Below are 17,434 nucleotides of genomic sequence, written 5' to 3'. Positions count from 1 at the left end.
TTATTTCCATTTTCTTCTGTTCATTAAAAATGATTTTCTTTTTCTTTTTCACCTTGCTACTATATCTCTGTCTGTCTTGTCACCTTTCATAAAATTTTCTAGGCCCAAGGTGTGACAGGAAAATTAGGTTTTCACTTAAAAAAAAAATAGAAAAAGAAAAAATTCATTATAAATTGTGTAATCAAGCAGAACAACTCATTTTCATGTTCCTGTTCACTCAGAAACTAGAGAGAGAGAGCAGAGGGCAGAGTTCAGTTTGGTTGACAATTTGACCTTCACTATTACCTTTGTCTTTTATAGAGTGAAGGGTAAGTAAGAATTAAGTAATTGGAGAATTCTTTTTCTGTTCATATGTCAGATACAGAAAAGTTTTTTTTTTTTTAAACTCTTACCTTCCATCTTAGAATCAATACTGTGTATTGGTTCCAAGAAGGGTGGTAAGGGCTAGGCAGTGGGAGTTAAGTGTTTTACTCAGGGTCACACAGCTAGGAAGTTTTTGAATTCAGATTTGAACCAAGGACCTTCCATCTTAGGCCTGGTTCTCAATCCACTGAGACCTTGCTCCTCCCAAAAGAGTTATTTTAAAAGTATTCTTGGGAATAAGGTGAGAGTGTTAATCTTGTGACACATTTCTCTTTAGTAGTCCAGGAAGATATAATTGTAGTTGTAACATCCAGAGAAGCTGATTTGGATATGAGGGAGTATGGGTGATTGGGGCTTAAGAGTTAACTTTAGGTCAAAGACTGATTTATTTTAATTAATTGAACAGTAAATATTTGTTAAGTACTATGTGCCAAGCAGTGGACTAAGTTCTGCGGATACAAAAAACGGCAGAAGTCTGCCCCTGCTTTCAAGGAGTTTACAATCTGATGTGGGATCCAGCATATGAATAGATATGTACAAAGCAAGCTACATACAAGATAAATAGGAAATAATTAATAGAATGAAGACATTGAAATTAAGAGGAATTGAGAAAGACTTCCTTGAAGAGGTTTTAGTTGGATTTAAAAGAAAGCAGGGAGGTCAGTAGTTGGAGTGGAGGGAAGGTGTTCCATGCATGGGGGACAGCCAGAGAAAACTGTCCAGAACTGACAGATAAGAGATTCTTGTTTATGGAACAGTCAGGAGGCCAGTGTCACTGAATCTAAGAGTATGTGGAAGGGAGTATAAATGAGAAATAACTGAGGAAACAAAGATTTGATCTTATAAGAACATTGTCTAACAAATCAAGACCTTTCTCAGCTTATGGCTGGACTCGATACATGATGAGATAGACTTTTATACATTAAAAACAATCAAATAAGACTAATTATTAAAAGAAAGCAATATAATGCTGGATAAACTGATTTCTAATTGTATGAGAGATTAGAGACTTTCAAAGTTGGAATGAGGAGAACAAATAGGTGAAATTCCCTGAATTCAGGTGAAGTATCCTTTTCCTCCCCAAGTATTTGTAGACAATGAAAGGAACATGGAAACAGTAAGTGATTGACCAATATGGGGCCAGTTTTCAGATGAGACATATAGATTGCCTAAGATGTCCAATTATGAGAAAACTCTGTTCATAGATCTTAGGATCTGACTGTGTTTTTGGTCAATATGATCTAGTTCCTTGATTAGGGGTCTGCAAACAGAAGGTATAGGCTGTCCAGTTTCCCAGCCACACAGGTTCAAACAATGCAATAAAGTTTTCTCCCAATGTCCACAATGGAATAAACTTTTCTTACAAGATAGAATTTGGACTAGGCCCATAATTGAATAGAAAAAGGGAATCAAACAAGCTCCAAAATTGTCACAAGTTGGTATCAGTGTGTTTCACTCAATTCTTACCATTAACCACTTACTGTCCTAATCTTCAATTCCTTCAGTTTTCTTACTAGAATAGCATTTTGAATTTTCATTCCTACTACCTAAAGGTAGTAGGAAACCATTAGAGTTTATTGGGTAGGGGACTAACATGATTCAACTGATACTGTAGGAGGAACACTTTAGTGACTGAATTGAGAATGGATTTAAGTGAGGAGAGACTTGAGGCAGGCAGACCCACCGGCAGGCTATTTCAGTAGTCCAGAGTGAGGTGATAGGGCCTTTATTATTGTGGTAGCAATGCCAGAAGAGAGAAGGGGGAGTATGTAAGCAGTAGGAAATGAGCCAGTAGATAGGAGAGATTGAAAATAAGTGAAAGAGTGGAGATGACAGAGGGGTCAATCTATTGGAAGAGAGGAGATCAAATGTGATCTTTTGAACAAGCAGAGGTGGTCAGCTTTGGTGAGATAGGAGTGAAGGAGGAGAATGTGCAAAAAGGCACCTAAATGGTAGGAATTGTGAAAGAGGGAAAAGAGGAGTTCATGGTGAATAGCCTCAATTTTTTTTCTATACAACATGAGGCAAGGTTCTCAATTGTGAAAGGGTGGAGAGGGGAAGCCATGGAAGATTTGAGGGAAAGATGAAAAAGTTTGAATGAGTCATTGTGGAGAGTAGGATAGGGAATTGATAAGGGAGATATATTAGGATTGCTTTGCTGTAGTGAACACTCATTTGTGATTATGTAAAAAAATTTGTAGTGGACTCAGGACAGTTGTATGATTTTTGCTACTTTTGTTCAGCAGCATGCATGAAGGAGCAAATATTCATGTTCAGTGGGAGACATTTGGGAATTTGCTTATAAAAACCATAGTTTTAAATGAGATAATGTATGTTAAGATTTCCTCCATGGGGAGTTCTTCAGAGAGTATACGTGGTTAATATGTATCAGGGTGAGGAGAATGGAAATCTTGTTGTCCTAATGAGGTGCCTGGGATTAAGGATGAAATGGCTTTTAGGAAATGTATACCAGATCAAAAAAGGTTATGGGGAGGAGTATAGAAAGTGCTAATACTGAATAAAAGGGATTAGGCTTAATAAGGGTAAGAAAATAGGATGGAGATAGAAAATGGGAATTTTAGAGTTAGAGCCCAATTGGGAGTTGGCTAAGAATATAGCAGCATTAATCAAATATTATAAGAAGAAGAATTGTCTCAAATGGAAAGGAGTCTTTAGTTACTTTTCCAAAGGCAGTTATTTGACCTAGGTCTGGAGAAGCAAGACTTAAGGGTTTTTTAGTTTGGAAAGGCTAAAAGGGGAGTAATGTCAGAGAGATCCTAGAAGAAATGCTATGATGTTTTTTACCTGTTTCAGGTTAAATACACATGACTTATTTAAACTTCATATACTTTATACCTCCAAATTCCGTCACACTGTAGTAGATTTATTTGTATACTTGAACTAGCTCTTACCTGTCTTAAGTAATAAAATTCAACATACCATGCTGTGTTTCAAACCAGCATTGCTGAAAGGGCAGACTGACCTGCTGAGCATAGTAACTGGGAAAAGAAAGAAAAACTTCTTTATTTCTGTTAGGTAAAAAATAGCACAAACCAAACTTTCAGCTAATTAAAGAGCAGACTTTATTTATAGATACAGATGTTCAAAAGGTGTTTCAGGGATTTGAACAAGAAAGCCAATAGGAAGGGAACATGTCATCAGATTAGAGTGAAAATCTGTGAATGCTTACCTCCCTTTGGTAAGTTGTAGATAGTGTGTAAAAGGCTAATATTTTTAAGTCACCTTTTCTGCCTAATATTGTGTTTTAAGCATTTTATGTCAATTCTACCTGGAATATAGTAGGTGCTTAATAAGTACATGTTGATTTGTACCTTTCAGGGGTTAATCTTATTGATATTTAAGGAGTCTGGTAAATATTGGTTGTTTTTTGCAAAAGTCACTTGAATTATGGTTTAACATTGGTTTCAGAGATAATCACTTCAATACAGAAAAACCATGTTTTATGATATCTCAAGTCCTAACATATGTCTGATAAATAAAATAAATATAATTTTGTTGAATTATAGGATCACAGAGCAATGATACCAAAAGACAGTTTCTTCTGGAGCGGCTGTTGGATGCTGTTAAACAGGTAAGGGGATGAAAACTATGCTAGTAAGATTGGGCGGTTAGTTTGTCTTCATTGTAAAAGAATCCTCCTTTTGTTGATTTGCATAGGTAGGTATTCCTTTACTGACTCAGCCCTTAATAATAGACACTTTGTGAGTTATAGGGACCCAGAAAGTTTACCACTTTGTTTTTTTTTTAGTAACTTTAAAGAAACCCTCTAACAGTAAGTTTCTGATAAGTGTTTCCTTGTTCCTTTTTAAAAGATGGACTTTTCCTTGCTTTGTTTAAAGGATAACCAGAGGGCCAGTTTACTTGTTGACTTCTTAGTCTTGTGATAATAGCTAAAGTACAGCAAGATTCTGATTCAGCATTTTAAGTTTGTCCTTCTCATACCCTCTTTTTCCTCCTGAAAATTGTTTGTACATAGTTGTTTATAAGTTTTCTTCTCAATTAGATTGTGAGTTCTTTGAAAGCAGGAACTGTTTTTTGTCTTTACTTTGTATCACTAGTGCTTAGCATATAGTAGATACTTTAAAAATCTTTATTGATGGACCAATTTAAAATATTCCATCTCAACCATTAATGTAAATGACTTTTTTTTGATACAGTGCCAGATCCGCTTTGGAGGAAGAAAGGAAATAGCATCAGATTCTGATAGCAGGTAAAATATCCCTTTTTAAAAACTATTTTAAACCAACTATGAGACTTTGTAGAGAAGCTGACCTGATTCTTTCTGTTTTGTTTTTTTACATTTTTAAACCCTTAACTTCTGTTTATTGGCTCCTAGGTGGAAGAGTGGTAAGGGTGGGCAATGGGGGTCAGGTGACTTGCCCAGGGTCACACAGCTGTGAAATGTCTGAGGCCGGATTTGAACCTAGGACCTCCCATCTCTAGGCCTGGCTCTTAATCCACTGAGCTACCCAGCTGCCCCTTGACCTGATTCTTTCTGAAAGCTAACAGATATCATAAGCTAATTTAGTTGACTTGTTATTTCTTATATAATTTATAATTGAAATACCAGAGTCAACTTAAAGCCATGAAGAGCTGAGCTTAGGTTTTGCTTCTGCCATGTGCCGTGTGACCTTGGGGAAGTCACTTAAACACTTAGTGTTCCAGGCAGCTCTCTAAGATCATAACAACATTGGTGACCAGGAGTTAACCCTCACCTGGGATTTCCCTATCTTCAAATACTATTACTACTGCTTCTTTGGGTATCTACTGGCTGTGAGTAGATTTGTGAGTTGTCTTACTTTGCTGATCAAGAGCTTAAGGTAGATTTTATTTATCTGTTCTCTTATTTTAGCTGAGACTTGGAATTAATTTGTAAGTTTGATTTTTCTCATTTCAATTTTTTTTCTTTCTCTTCATAGAGAAAAGAACTTTGGACCAGTCAGTTAGGAACATAAATGAAAGTTATTAAGACTTAATAATTCAGACATAAAAGAGCACAAAAATAAACTTTTGCATAGGTTTTAATGAAGTTAAATTAAATTTGTGACTTTGGAAGAGTTAACTTAGTGGGATAAAGTCCTATTGTTGACTCTACTTTGAATGATTTTGCATTTACTTTATATATATAATAGCCATCACTTATATAGGACTTTAAGGTTTGCAGAATACTACATATTTTATCTCATTTAATCCACAGAACAACCTTATTAGGTAGTTATTGTTATTATCCTATGGAGGAGACAACACACAAAAATATCACAGATAAGGGAACTCATCCTGAGAGAAATTTAGTGACCTGTCTAGCATCCTACAACTAAGAAGTATCTGAAGCAGAATTCCAACTCAAGGCTTCCTGACTCCCAAGTCTAACACTTTATCCTCTGTGCCACCTAGTTGCAGACTTATATTTTGTATTTATTTATTTGTGTACATGTTGTTTGCCCTCTGTAGAATGTAAGCTTCTTGAGGGCAAGTATGGTTTAATTTGTCTTTGTATCTCTATCACTTAGCACTGTTTGTAATCAGAAAGATCTGATTTAGAATCCTTTCTTAGTTACTCACTAGCTGTGTGACCTTGAGCAAATTATTTAACCTGTTTCCTCATCTGTATGAGAGGGGTGATAATATCACCTACTTCCACAAAATTTTGGGATATATGTGACCTTTGTTTTTATCACTGACTTTCTTTATCACCATGATTAATAGTGGAATATTTGGGATGAAGGGTTTGGGCATTTCTGTCACTTTGTTAGCATCATTTATTAGTCAAAGCCAGGCTGTCTCCAACAGTTTGCAACTTCAGTTTTGAATCTTTGATCTCTTCTTATATATTAGTTCCTTCCCTATTCAGACATACTCAAATCTTACCCATCTTTAAAACAGCCCCTTACTAGATCCTACCATCCCCTCAAGCTCTTGTCCTATATTTCTCTTCCCTTCCTTGGCCAAACTGCTTGAAAAAGCTATTTGTACCTCCTTTCTCTCCTCATATTTCTTAATCCTTCATCATCTTGATTTTCACCATCATCACTAAGCTGAAACTGATCCTTCCAAAATTACCAACAGTCCTTTAATTGCCAACTTTGATGAACTTTTTTCCATTTTTCTTCTCCTCCACTGTCTCTTGGATTTGATATTGCTGACCACTCTGTAGGGTTTTCTAATACTATTCTCTCCTAGTTCTCCTACCTTTCTGACTGTTTCTTCTCTGTCTCCTTTGCTATCTTATAAATTATGCCATACTCCCTAATTGTGAGTATTTTCCATGACTTTGTCCTAGGCCCTCTTCTCTTTTCGGTTTGCATATACTTCCTCTCTCTCTTGTTTCTCTCTGTTTCTCTCTCTCTTTCTTCCTCTCTTATATCTTTGTTCTTCTCTCTTTCCCCCCTGCCTTACCCTCTCTCTGTTTCTCTGTGTGTCTGTCTCTCTCCCCCTCTCTCCTTTCTTCCTTTCCATCCCCCTTGCCCCTCTTCCCCCTTATAACCTAACAGTTCTCATGGATATATCTATCATCTCTATACAAATGACTCACAGATTCATTTATTTAGCTCACATTTCTTCCTTGAACTTCATTCCCATAGCCCCAGGTGCCTATTGGATATTTCAAATCAGATGTCTTTTAAAATCTTTAAAAGCAAAGCACTGGCCCTGGGACCAGAAAGACCTGAATTAAAATCTAGTCTTAAGATGTTTATTAGCTGTGTGACATATATATGTAAATATACATACATAAATGTATGTTTATTCAGTCTTCCTTAGTAGAATGTAAACTTTTTGAGAGTAAGGATTGTTTTCATCTTTTATAGTGCCTAGCAAAGTGCTTGGCACAGATAGGTGCTTAATCAGTGTTATTGATTGCTTTAATATTTCCAAATGGCTTTCCAAAATGTTTAGACTGACTTACAGATCTAATAATATTACCTTCAGTTTTATTTTCATAATTCTTCCAGCATTTACTATTCCCATATTTAGTCATCTTTGCTTAATCATTGTGTTAGTGGTGAAATCTTAGTGTTGTTTTGGTGTGCATATCTATCATCAATTATTTGGAGCAATGTTTCATGTGATTTTTCTTAGTCCACAATTGCTTTTTAAAAATTAATTTCCAAAAATTAGTCTTAATTTTTGCAAAAGTAATTAATTTTTTTCTTCTAATCTTAACAAGTACCAAATAGGATGAACATTTCTATATACAAAATGAAAAAAAAGAGAATTATACATGAAGTGATGAATCTCTCTTATGCATAGATTGATTTTCCTTTCAAGCATATAATAAATTCAACATGTCCTGCTTTGTGCTTTTTTCTGATCTTATTTCTGTTACTTCTGTGCATTGAAGACAATGCTTAATTCACTTTTTTTTTATATTTCTGTCACTAAACTATCTTCTTTTCCATTTCCCCTTTTAATTTAAAGAAAAAGAAAAGAAAACTCTTGAAGCAAATATTTTTTTAAACCCTTACCTTCTGTCTTGGAATCAATATTGGGTATCGTTTCCAAGGCAGAAGAGTGGTAAGGGCCAGGCAATAGAAGTTAAATGATTTGCCCAGGGTCACACAGGTAGGAAGAGTCTGAGGCCAGATTTGAACCCAGGACCTCCTGTCTTTGGGCCTGGCTTTCAATTCACTGAGCTATCTAGCTGCTCCCTTGAAGCAAAGATATTTTGTCAAAACAAAGCAAATCCTCACATTGTCCAGGTCCAAAAGTATATGTCTTTTTTATTCTGTCCCTTGAATCTATCACATGGACAGCATGACTCATTGTTGGACCTCTGGACTGTGCTTTTACTTTTTATACTTCTTATAAGACATATCCTGCCTTTGTTCCCAGATGAAATATTAATATTTTTTTTGTGAAGACTTTGAAGTTTGAGGTCAAAAAATACCCTTGGTGTTTGAAAATTGGTTTTGATGTTGGACTGCTTTTTCTTTAATTATTCAAGAATGAATCATCTTTTGTGTATGGTTGGGTGATGGTATTCTTTGCATATGAAGGGTAATATATTACAAATTTTTGTTGAACCTTACATTTCCAGTTAATGTCAGTTAACATATATTAAGTACCCACTCGGTGCTAGCATAGAACAAGAAAGAAAAGAGATACAATAATAGGTGAAATTTATATAGCATTTGAAAGTTTGTAAAAAGCATCTTTATTTATGACATTGGATGTTGTCCTTAAAATAATCCTGAGAGATAAATACTACAAGCATTATACTAATTTCCCAGATGAGGAAACTGAAGCTTTAGGAAATCCAGCCCAACAGATTATAATTTGGAGATAGGAGTTGAATGTTTATTGAAGTCTCTAATGAAGTGATTCAGGGTCTCACAGCCACCAAGAGGGAAGAATTTGAACCCAGCTCCCTGGATGCCATGTATATTATGCTTCCTTCTTTGTAAACTTTAAGTCACTTTTTTTTTTTTTAATTTAAAACCCTTACCTTTTGTCTTGGAGCCAGGCAGAAGAGTGATAAGGGCTAGGCAATGGGAGTCAAGTGACTTGCCCAGGGTCACACAACTGGGAAGTGTCTGAAGTCAGATTTGAACCCAGGACCTCCTGTCTCTAGGCTTGGCTCTCAATCATTGAGCTACCCAGCTGCCCCTTTAAGTCGTTTTAAAAAACCCTTATCTTCTGTCTTAGAATCTATACTTATCTTCTGTCTTAGAATCTATACTTATCTTCTGTCTTAGAATCTATACTTAGTGTTGGTTCTTAAGCAGATGGATGGTAAGAAGTAGGCAATTGAAGTTAAGTGACTTGCCGAAGGTCACATAGCTAGGAAGTGTCTGGTGCTATACTTGAACTCAGGACTTCCTGTCTCCAGGCCTGGTTCTCTCCACTAAGCCTCCTAGCTGCCCCTATAAAACACTTTATAAATGGGAGCTGTTATTATTGCTTATTCATTTCTTAACATGACCTTATTGAATTATTCCAGAACTTTTGTGTTTTCCTTGTGCTCCCAATCCTTGTGTTAACCTTATTTTTACTACTTTATTTAAAAGATAATAAAGATCTAATATGAGTACTGTCAACCCTCTCTAATTCAAATCTGAAATTTTAACTGAATCTTTATTTTCCTTTATGGCCTCCTGTCTAAGAGGAATAGATGGACCTCTACCAGGGTTTTTGTCCTATTTTTTTCTGTTATTATTTTGTCCTTTTTAGTCATTTCTGACTCTTCATAACCCCATTCAAAATTTTCTTGGCAGAGATACTGGAGTAGTTTGCCATTTCCTTCTTTAGTTTATCTTACAGATTAAGAACCTGAGGCAAACAGTGACTTGTCCAGAGTCATACAACTAGTAATTGTCTGAGGCTAGATTTGAATCCTCTCTGCTGGACCACTTACTTGCCCTATTTTCTTCTATTTCCTATATTCTCTCCATCTTCACTTTCTTTTATACAAATATATTAATTCGCCTTCCCTCTCCTAAAAAGAGGAAAGACTTTGCCTCAGTTCTGAGTTACAGTTCCATTTCTTTTCTTTCTTTTATTTTAAAGCCAGTAGAAGGCGCAGTCTACACTTACTGTTTCCACTTACTTCCTACTTCTCAATCTTTGGCAATCTGGTTTTCTTCTCTGCTTTTGGGAAATTGCTATTCTTACCAATAACCTTTTTTTTTTTTTTTTTTTAACCTTTACTTTCTGTTTTAGTAGCAACTTTATGACAGAAGAGCAAGGGCCAGGTCATTGGGATTAAGTGACTTGCCCAGGTTCTCACAACTGAGAAGTATCTGAGGTCACATTTGAATCTAGGACCTCTTGTCTCTAGGCCTGACACTCTATCCATTGAGCTACTAGGTTACCCTTCCTATTTCCTTATCTATTTTATGGTTTCTCCCATTTCTTCAGTTCTTCCTCTTCTTTAAAGTATGCCCTAAATGTATGGGTATCCTCTAAGGTTCTCTTCTTTAAAAAATATATGTATTTTTGTTTATTTTGTTAAATATTTTCTAATTATATAACAATTTAAAGATATTCATTTTTTAAAATTTTGAGTTCCAGATTCTCTCCTTTTCTCTTACCCCTCCTTCAGGCAGGCAATAGGATAGCAATTATACATGTAAAGTCATGCAAAGTATATTTCCATATTAGCCATGTTACAAAATAAAACACATGTATACAAATCAAGAAAAATAAAAAAAGTGAAAAAAAATTGTGCTTAAATGTGCATGCAAAGCTCATCAGTCCTCTCTCTGAAGGTAGATTATAATTTCCATCCTGGGGCCTTTGGAATTGTCCTAGATAAGTGATGGTGAACCTTTTAGAGCCCATGTGCCATGCCCCGGCCCAACCAGAGACCACATGCTGTCCCCCCATGAGTCCTGTCCCCCCCACTTCTTATCCCAGACAGGGGAGGAAATGCTCCCAGTGGGCTGGTGGGCAGAGGGGTGGGTGAAGTGAAAAAGATGTCTGCAGGCAAGGTGGAGAGGGGGAAGGGAGCAGTTCCCCTAAATCCCTCGGCCTTTCTAGTAATGAACTCTGGTGGGTGATGACTCCTATGCCCATTTTGGCACACATGTCATAGGTTCGCTACTATAGTCTTAGATCATTGCCTTGATCAGAGTAACTAAGTCTTTCGTAGTGGATCATTGTTACAATATTCTTGTTACTACTGTGTACAGGGTTCCTCTGGTTCTGATCCCTTCACTTTGAATCAATTCATATGAGATTTTCCAGGTTTCCTGAAACCATCCTGCCCCTTGTTTCTTATAGCACAGCGGTATTCCATCCCAGTCACATCACAAGGTTCAGCCATTCCCCAATTGATAGGCATCCCTCAGTTTTCAATTCTTTGCCACTACAAAGAGTTGCTATAATAATATTTTTGTACAAGTAGGACCTTTTACTTTTTCTTTGATCTCTTTGGTATACAAACCTAGTAGTGGTTTTGCTGGGTCAAAGGATATGCGCAATTTTATAGTAGGGCTCTGTTCTTTATCCTCCTTTTGCTGTTTTCCCTTGATATCTCATCTATTCCTACAACCTTAGCTATTGATGTTTTGTGGATGAAGCCCTAATCTTCTTCTATTACATCTACCTACTTTCTGAACTCCAGAGTCACATTTCCATTTTCTGCTGGTTTAATACAACTTAATATCTAACAGCATGGTATAGTAGAAAGAAAACTGAGCTTATTACTTGTGTGTAGGCAAATTATTCCATTTCTGCAAACCTCAGTTTACTCATCTATAAAATGGAGATATTTATGATAACTGCCTCAGAGTACAGTTATCAGCATTTTAAAACTTTAAAGCACTAGAAAAAATTGAACTATTATAATTATTTTATCCCAAATTGAATTTGTTACCTTTTCCTCTTTGACTTTTCCAATATCATTTAGTGCCACCAACATTTTCCAGTCACCCACTGTTAAAATTTTGAAAATACCTTTTAGTTTTGCATCTCTTCCCACATCTAAATCCTGCTGATTCTACTTATACCTACTTAGATAACAACTATAAAATGACTATATATAAAGAACTATAGGAATGTAAAGAATTATAATAATAAACTTTTGTTTATTATTCTTGTTACTACTGTGTACAGGGTTATTATTATTATAATCATATTATTATAATAATATTTGTATATTATTATACCATATGTCTCACTCATTTTTCTTCCTCTTCCTATAGATAACCTTATATTCTTATTAAATTCTAAGCTTCTTGTGGGTAGGGATTATGTCTTGTTTCCTCATTGTAATCTTATTGCAGTTGCACAAGGTAGGTACATATTGAATTAAATATTTTCTATGAATTTCTTCTTGTCTATGTCTAATAGTTTATTTCTTTGTGCAGCTTTGTTCAGCATTCCTCTCATTTGGATTTTCTTGTCCCAACCTCTGCCTGTTGAAAGTACCAATTCAAAAACTTTTTTTACAAAGTCTTTACTTTATTACATATTTATTATATTCTACATCTGCTTATGTTTCTACCCATCTTATTTCCTTTACGTGGAGGGTCAGCTCCATGAAGGTAGGGAGTGGGTTTTGTTTACATTCCTCATAATGCCTAGCATGGTACCATATAGTATAAGTAGTAAGAAATCAGGAAATGTTTGTTATTTCATTATGCAAACAGGTTTGCTAACATTTTCATTATTTCATTTCTAAGTTGTGTCACCATAATATGTAGCAGATCATACAATTAAACCTTAATGAGATGTTTGTATCTAAGGAAATTACAGGGGAATTTTTTTGTCTTTAAGTTTATGTTCTTGGAAGTATCCCTGGGAAGAAGTGGTAGACAGTGACGTAGCTCTATGGTTTGGCAGTGTTACTTCAGTTTCTGTTTGTCAGTTTTCATTGGTGCTTTTCCCCTGTTTTGTTTATTTTCTTTCCCCAAGACCAAAAATGCTTGCTAATTGTTAGTTAAAATTATTCCTTAGTCTGTTAGTCAGACTTGGGCTGCTGAAAAAAGGGACTTTTAGAGACTCTTTAAATATCCCTTAAGTATTATGGCTTTTAGAAATAATGGGCAAGAAGAATTTAGCAGAATGTAGAAATCCAAGTATTATATTTTATAAGGTTTATTAATAATCATTCGAAGTAGAAGAAATAAAAGGACAAAAATAAAAGCCTGAGTAAAGAAAAGTTTTCCCAGCTGTGTTCTCAGGGAAAGAGAGAGGGGCGAGGTCACACACACAAACTTTTATCTCCAAAATGTAAGGATGTAACGTGAGAAGGAACATAGGAAACTGGAGTTTAGAGTCTTGGGGTTCAAATTCTAATTCTAGACAGTCCAGAACTTCCATATGTATTCAGTCAAAGGAACTGTCATCATGACCTTTTGACAGAGATCTTTACTTTACAAGTAGCATCATATGTTTCTACATATATTTTTTCCTGGAAAGACTAATTTTGCTAGAATTTCATAGTGCTTAGCTGAGGAAAAAGTCTGTCTGCTATGATAGTTAATATCATGCACAAAAATATTATTGAACCAAATTTAAGGAAATTTACTGTAAACATGGAATTTGTGAGTGCTTAGTAAGTTTTGGTATAAACTTTTTTCTCCATCTTCTAGAATGGAAGACTTTTTTGAACTTTTTAGGTGACTTATTCATTTGGTCTCCTCATCCTTGACTTCTTCCCCACCAGCCTTCCCAAAAGCTATTGTTACTGTTTTCTTTCATCTTCTGTGGGAAAAGTGTATTCTTAGTACAGTTGAGACATGTCACATGTATTCACTTTGGAACTTATGAAATGTAATGGTTTCCTGAGGCATTTCTTTCTTCTTTCTAAACATCTCTAGATATTAATCATGTGGTTTTTATCTTTTTCTTTGCCACAGGATTTACATGCTGGACTATGCTACAAGGCAAGGAGACATCAAAAGGAATTTTTTAACTGTCATCCCTATTAGAATTTTTTAGGATTTTAATGATATTATTCTCCCTTATCTTCTCTCTACTTCCAACTGGGACAAAGCACTTTTATATATAATTTATAGCACTTTAATTTGTAAATAATTTATATTTTTGGTTATTTTTTAATTGATAAGATAAATGCTTTTTTTGGGGAACCACTGTATGATAAATCGTATTGGGAGTTTATGGTTTAATTGATCAATTTGGATTGTACTATTTTCCTATCAATATTTGAATAAACTCTTTCTTATTTTTAATTGATTGTTGTTAAGGTAAGTATTCCTATGGTGGGAGTTTTGTTTTGTCTTTCTAATTTTAAAATATACCTCAGTATTGATCTTATGAAAGCCTTATGTTAGAATGGTACCCTCTGGGACAATGGTATGATGAGGAACAAGAGGTCATGGGATAGTTTCCAGCCAGCTCTCTGTGAGTTTGCCTTTCTTTAGTAGGTCTAGCAGGTAGCAAGCATTTTGGAGTATTTGGGCTGTTGACTCTTCCCCTGTTTCTTCACACCCAGTTTCCATACCACAGTAATGTCTTAGTCTTACTCCTTTTCTTATACCGAGTGATTTCTGGGCCCTTTTTCTCTTCTGTTGCTCTCTTTTTGTTAGTATCTAAATCTTAATTTGTGAGATCTCTAGTCACGAGATAATAATAAACAAAAGCTTATTATTATAATTCTTTACATTCCTATAGCTCTTTATATATATATATATATGTATACATATATATATATATAGTCATTTTATAGTTGTTATCTAATTTGATCCATCTTGTGAAATAGGCTAAATAGCTCTTACTATTCCCATATTACAGATAAGAAAAATGGGGGTTCAGAGAAGTTGTAACTTGTCCATGGTCTAACAAATAGGAGAACCAAGATGATAGACCTACCTTTCTGACTCCTACTCCAGTCTCTTTCCACTGCCCCAAGCTGCCTATCAATCTGTACTGAGATACCAGTTTTGTTCTGCTCCCTTGGGAAAATGATTTTGTTTTATATTATCCACAGTTTGGAAGATTGACAGGAAACATACCATTAAAAATCTGGTCATTTCCCCTAGTTATACTTTCTTGGAGCAGGTTAATATAATTGTCTTGTCCTTGTTGTATACTACTATGGAGGTTTTGCTGTTGGAATGATATAACTCTGTGTTGCCACTTGAGTCATCTTAGTAAAATCATAAGCATTTCATTTCCTCTTAGTCACATCTTTTCTTTTTCACCATTTTGTCCACTTTTCTTCACTCTCCATTTATTTTTGTTCCTTTTATGTCTCCTGGATGTGTCTTAGAGTGATTATTCTAATTTCTGTTGGAAAAATCCTGCCAGTTTCCTTGCTCATGGCATGGTGAGGTGTGGGAGGGCTATTGCATGAGGTAGCATTGGTTTAAAGAACCTTTAGGAATGTTGATTTCTTTAACATTTCCAGTCTTAAATTCCCAAAGGTTTTCAAACTCAATCGATGTGATTGAGGAAAAAAACCATTTGTCATAGTTTTAAACAAAATTCTCTATGTATAAGCCAGAGATCAGGATAGGATTATATTCTTTTTCTTAAGAATTAAATAATCAATCCAAGGCTTTATAGAGTGACCTATTTCAAACAAACCTCATGTAAAACCTGTACTATAGTAATACTTTAAAAAAATATACAAAACCCATTTTTGTGATATATTGTGAGTCAATTTAATCCTTGCAAGTGTAGACATTATTAGGAGAGTGTTAGATGACCATAAAATTACCCTAGTAAGGAAAATCTAACCTGTTTTTGTATTGTATTTTAACTTGTGCTTTTGTTTTTCTCAAATGGGCCTGCTGAAAGCCATGCTATATTAAATTGTCCTTTTGATATATGTCCCATTGTGACCCCAGACAGGTTAATTTGGGTTGTCTGGTTGCAACTTGGGAAAATGGGGATTTTGTTAGCTTTTTGCTAAAACAATGTTTGCTTTTTAACTGCTGTTCTAGAAAGTATGAGATTCCTTGCAATCCTATTATAGATTAACGTAGTAGACTAAGTAGACTTGGCAATCTAGGACAGGGCTCATTAAAACAAATATTTGCTGAGTCCTTATAATAAGCTGGTTGTTATGCTGTATCCAGAGATGTTTAAGTTTGTGGACAGTTTTAAGCTCAACTCAGAGAAACAATTATTAAAAATTTGGAAACAAATGTCAGGCTTATAAACTGACTACTTCTTATGAGGATAGTAGAGAAAAAAACTGAGTACTGAAATAACTACTGTAGGATTACTGGTAGTATATAGATAACCAATTAATTCCTTTGAATTCCAATGAAAGTTGTTGAATCTTTGTTTGATTTAATATTGGTAGTATTTGGGATCAGCAGCCTCTAATGATTAGTTCTAGTTTTGAAAATTGATATGGGTTTCCCCACTAATTTTTTTCCTTTCTTATATTTTTTTCCTCAGGTACATGCAACATTTTTTTAACATTGATTTTTAAATAATTTGAGTTCCAAATTCTTTTTGTCCCATTTTTCCTGTGACTAGGTAAGCAATTTGGTATAGATCATACATGCATGGTCATACAAACATATTTCCATATTAGCCATGTTGCAAAAGAAAACAGATAAAAAAAACAGAAAACCAACAAAAATAAAAAATGTTTTAAAAGTGTGCTTTAATCTGCATTCAGATTCTATCACTTCTTTCTCTGGATGTGGATAGCACTTTTTGCTGAGAAAATAGCCAAGTCATTCACAGTTGATCATTGCACAATATTGCTATTACTTAGTTCATTTCACATTGAATTGGTTCATATAAGTCTTTCTAGGTTTTTATGAAACCATCTTCCTTGGCATTGCTTATACAACAAAAGTATTCCATTAAGGTCATATACCAAAACTTGTTCAGCTATTTCCTGATTGATGAGCATTCCTCCAATTTCTAATTCTTTGTCACCACAAAGGGAATGGTTATAAATATTTTTGCACATATAGATACTTTTCTTGTTTCTTTGATTTCTTTGGTATATAGACTTAGTAGGATATTGCTGGGTCCAAGGGTATATCCAGTGATGGGCAAACTACAGTCCACGGGCCAGATGCAGCCCCCTGAAATGTCCTATCCAGCTGAAGGACATTATTCCTAATCTGACGAATACAATGAGTAGATACAATACAATGAAACTTCGAAAGAGTTGCCTTAGAAACAGACTGACAAATGAGCATTTCCTTTCCTTTGGCCCCCTCTTTAAAAAGTTTGCCCATCACTGGACAGTTTTATAGCACTTAGGATATAGTTCCAAATTGCTCTCCAGAATGATTGGATCAGTTTTCAACTATTCGAATAGTGCTTTAGTATCATTTCCTATATCCCCTACAACATTTGTCATTTTCTTTTTCTGCTAGTCAATTATTAGTCAATCTGATAGAGTGAGGTAGTACCTCAGAGTTGTTTTAATTTGCATTTCTCTAATCAATAGTGATTTAGGACTTTTTTTTTTTAAATCCTTACCTTCAGTCTTACAATCAATACTGTGTATTGGTTCTAAGGCAGAAGAGTGGTAAGGGCTAGGCAATGGGGGTCAAGTGACTTGTCCAGGGTCACACAGCTGGGAAGTGTCTGAGGCCAGATTTGAACCTAGGACCTCCCACCTCCAGGCCTGGCTCTCACTCCACTGAGTCACCCTGCTGCTCCCCAGGAC

General features: G+C 35.2%; 1 protein-coding gene across 2 annotated transcripts in view; it reads left to right on the top strand.

Annotated features, from left to right (window-relative positions):
• SNX29 (sorting nexin 29) overlaps window positions 1-17,434 on the top strand; it is a 714,032-nt gene that overhangs the window by 16,482 nt on the left and 680,116 nt on the right. For both annotated transcript variants that reach the window (XM_044659168.1, XM_044659176.1), the window contains exons 2-3: window positions 3,891-3,955; window positions 4,542-4,594. In XM_044659168.1, coding sequence (XP_044515103.1) covers window positions 3,891-3,955; window positions 4,542-4,594 — 118 coding nt within the window. The remainder of the gene's footprint in view (window positions 1-3,890; window positions 3,956-4,541; window positions 4,595-17,434) is intronic.

This window comes from Gracilinanus agilis, chromosome 1 (assembly GCF_016433145.1).
Source record: "Gracilinanus agilis isolate LMUSP501 chromosome 1, AgileGrace, whole genome shotgun sequence".
Taxonomy (NCBI): domain Eukaryota; kingdom Metazoa; phylum Chordata; class Mammalia; order Didelphimorphia; family Didelphidae; genus Gracilinanus; species Gracilinanus agilis.
This window is presented reverse-complemented; position numbering and strand designations above follow the sequence as displayed.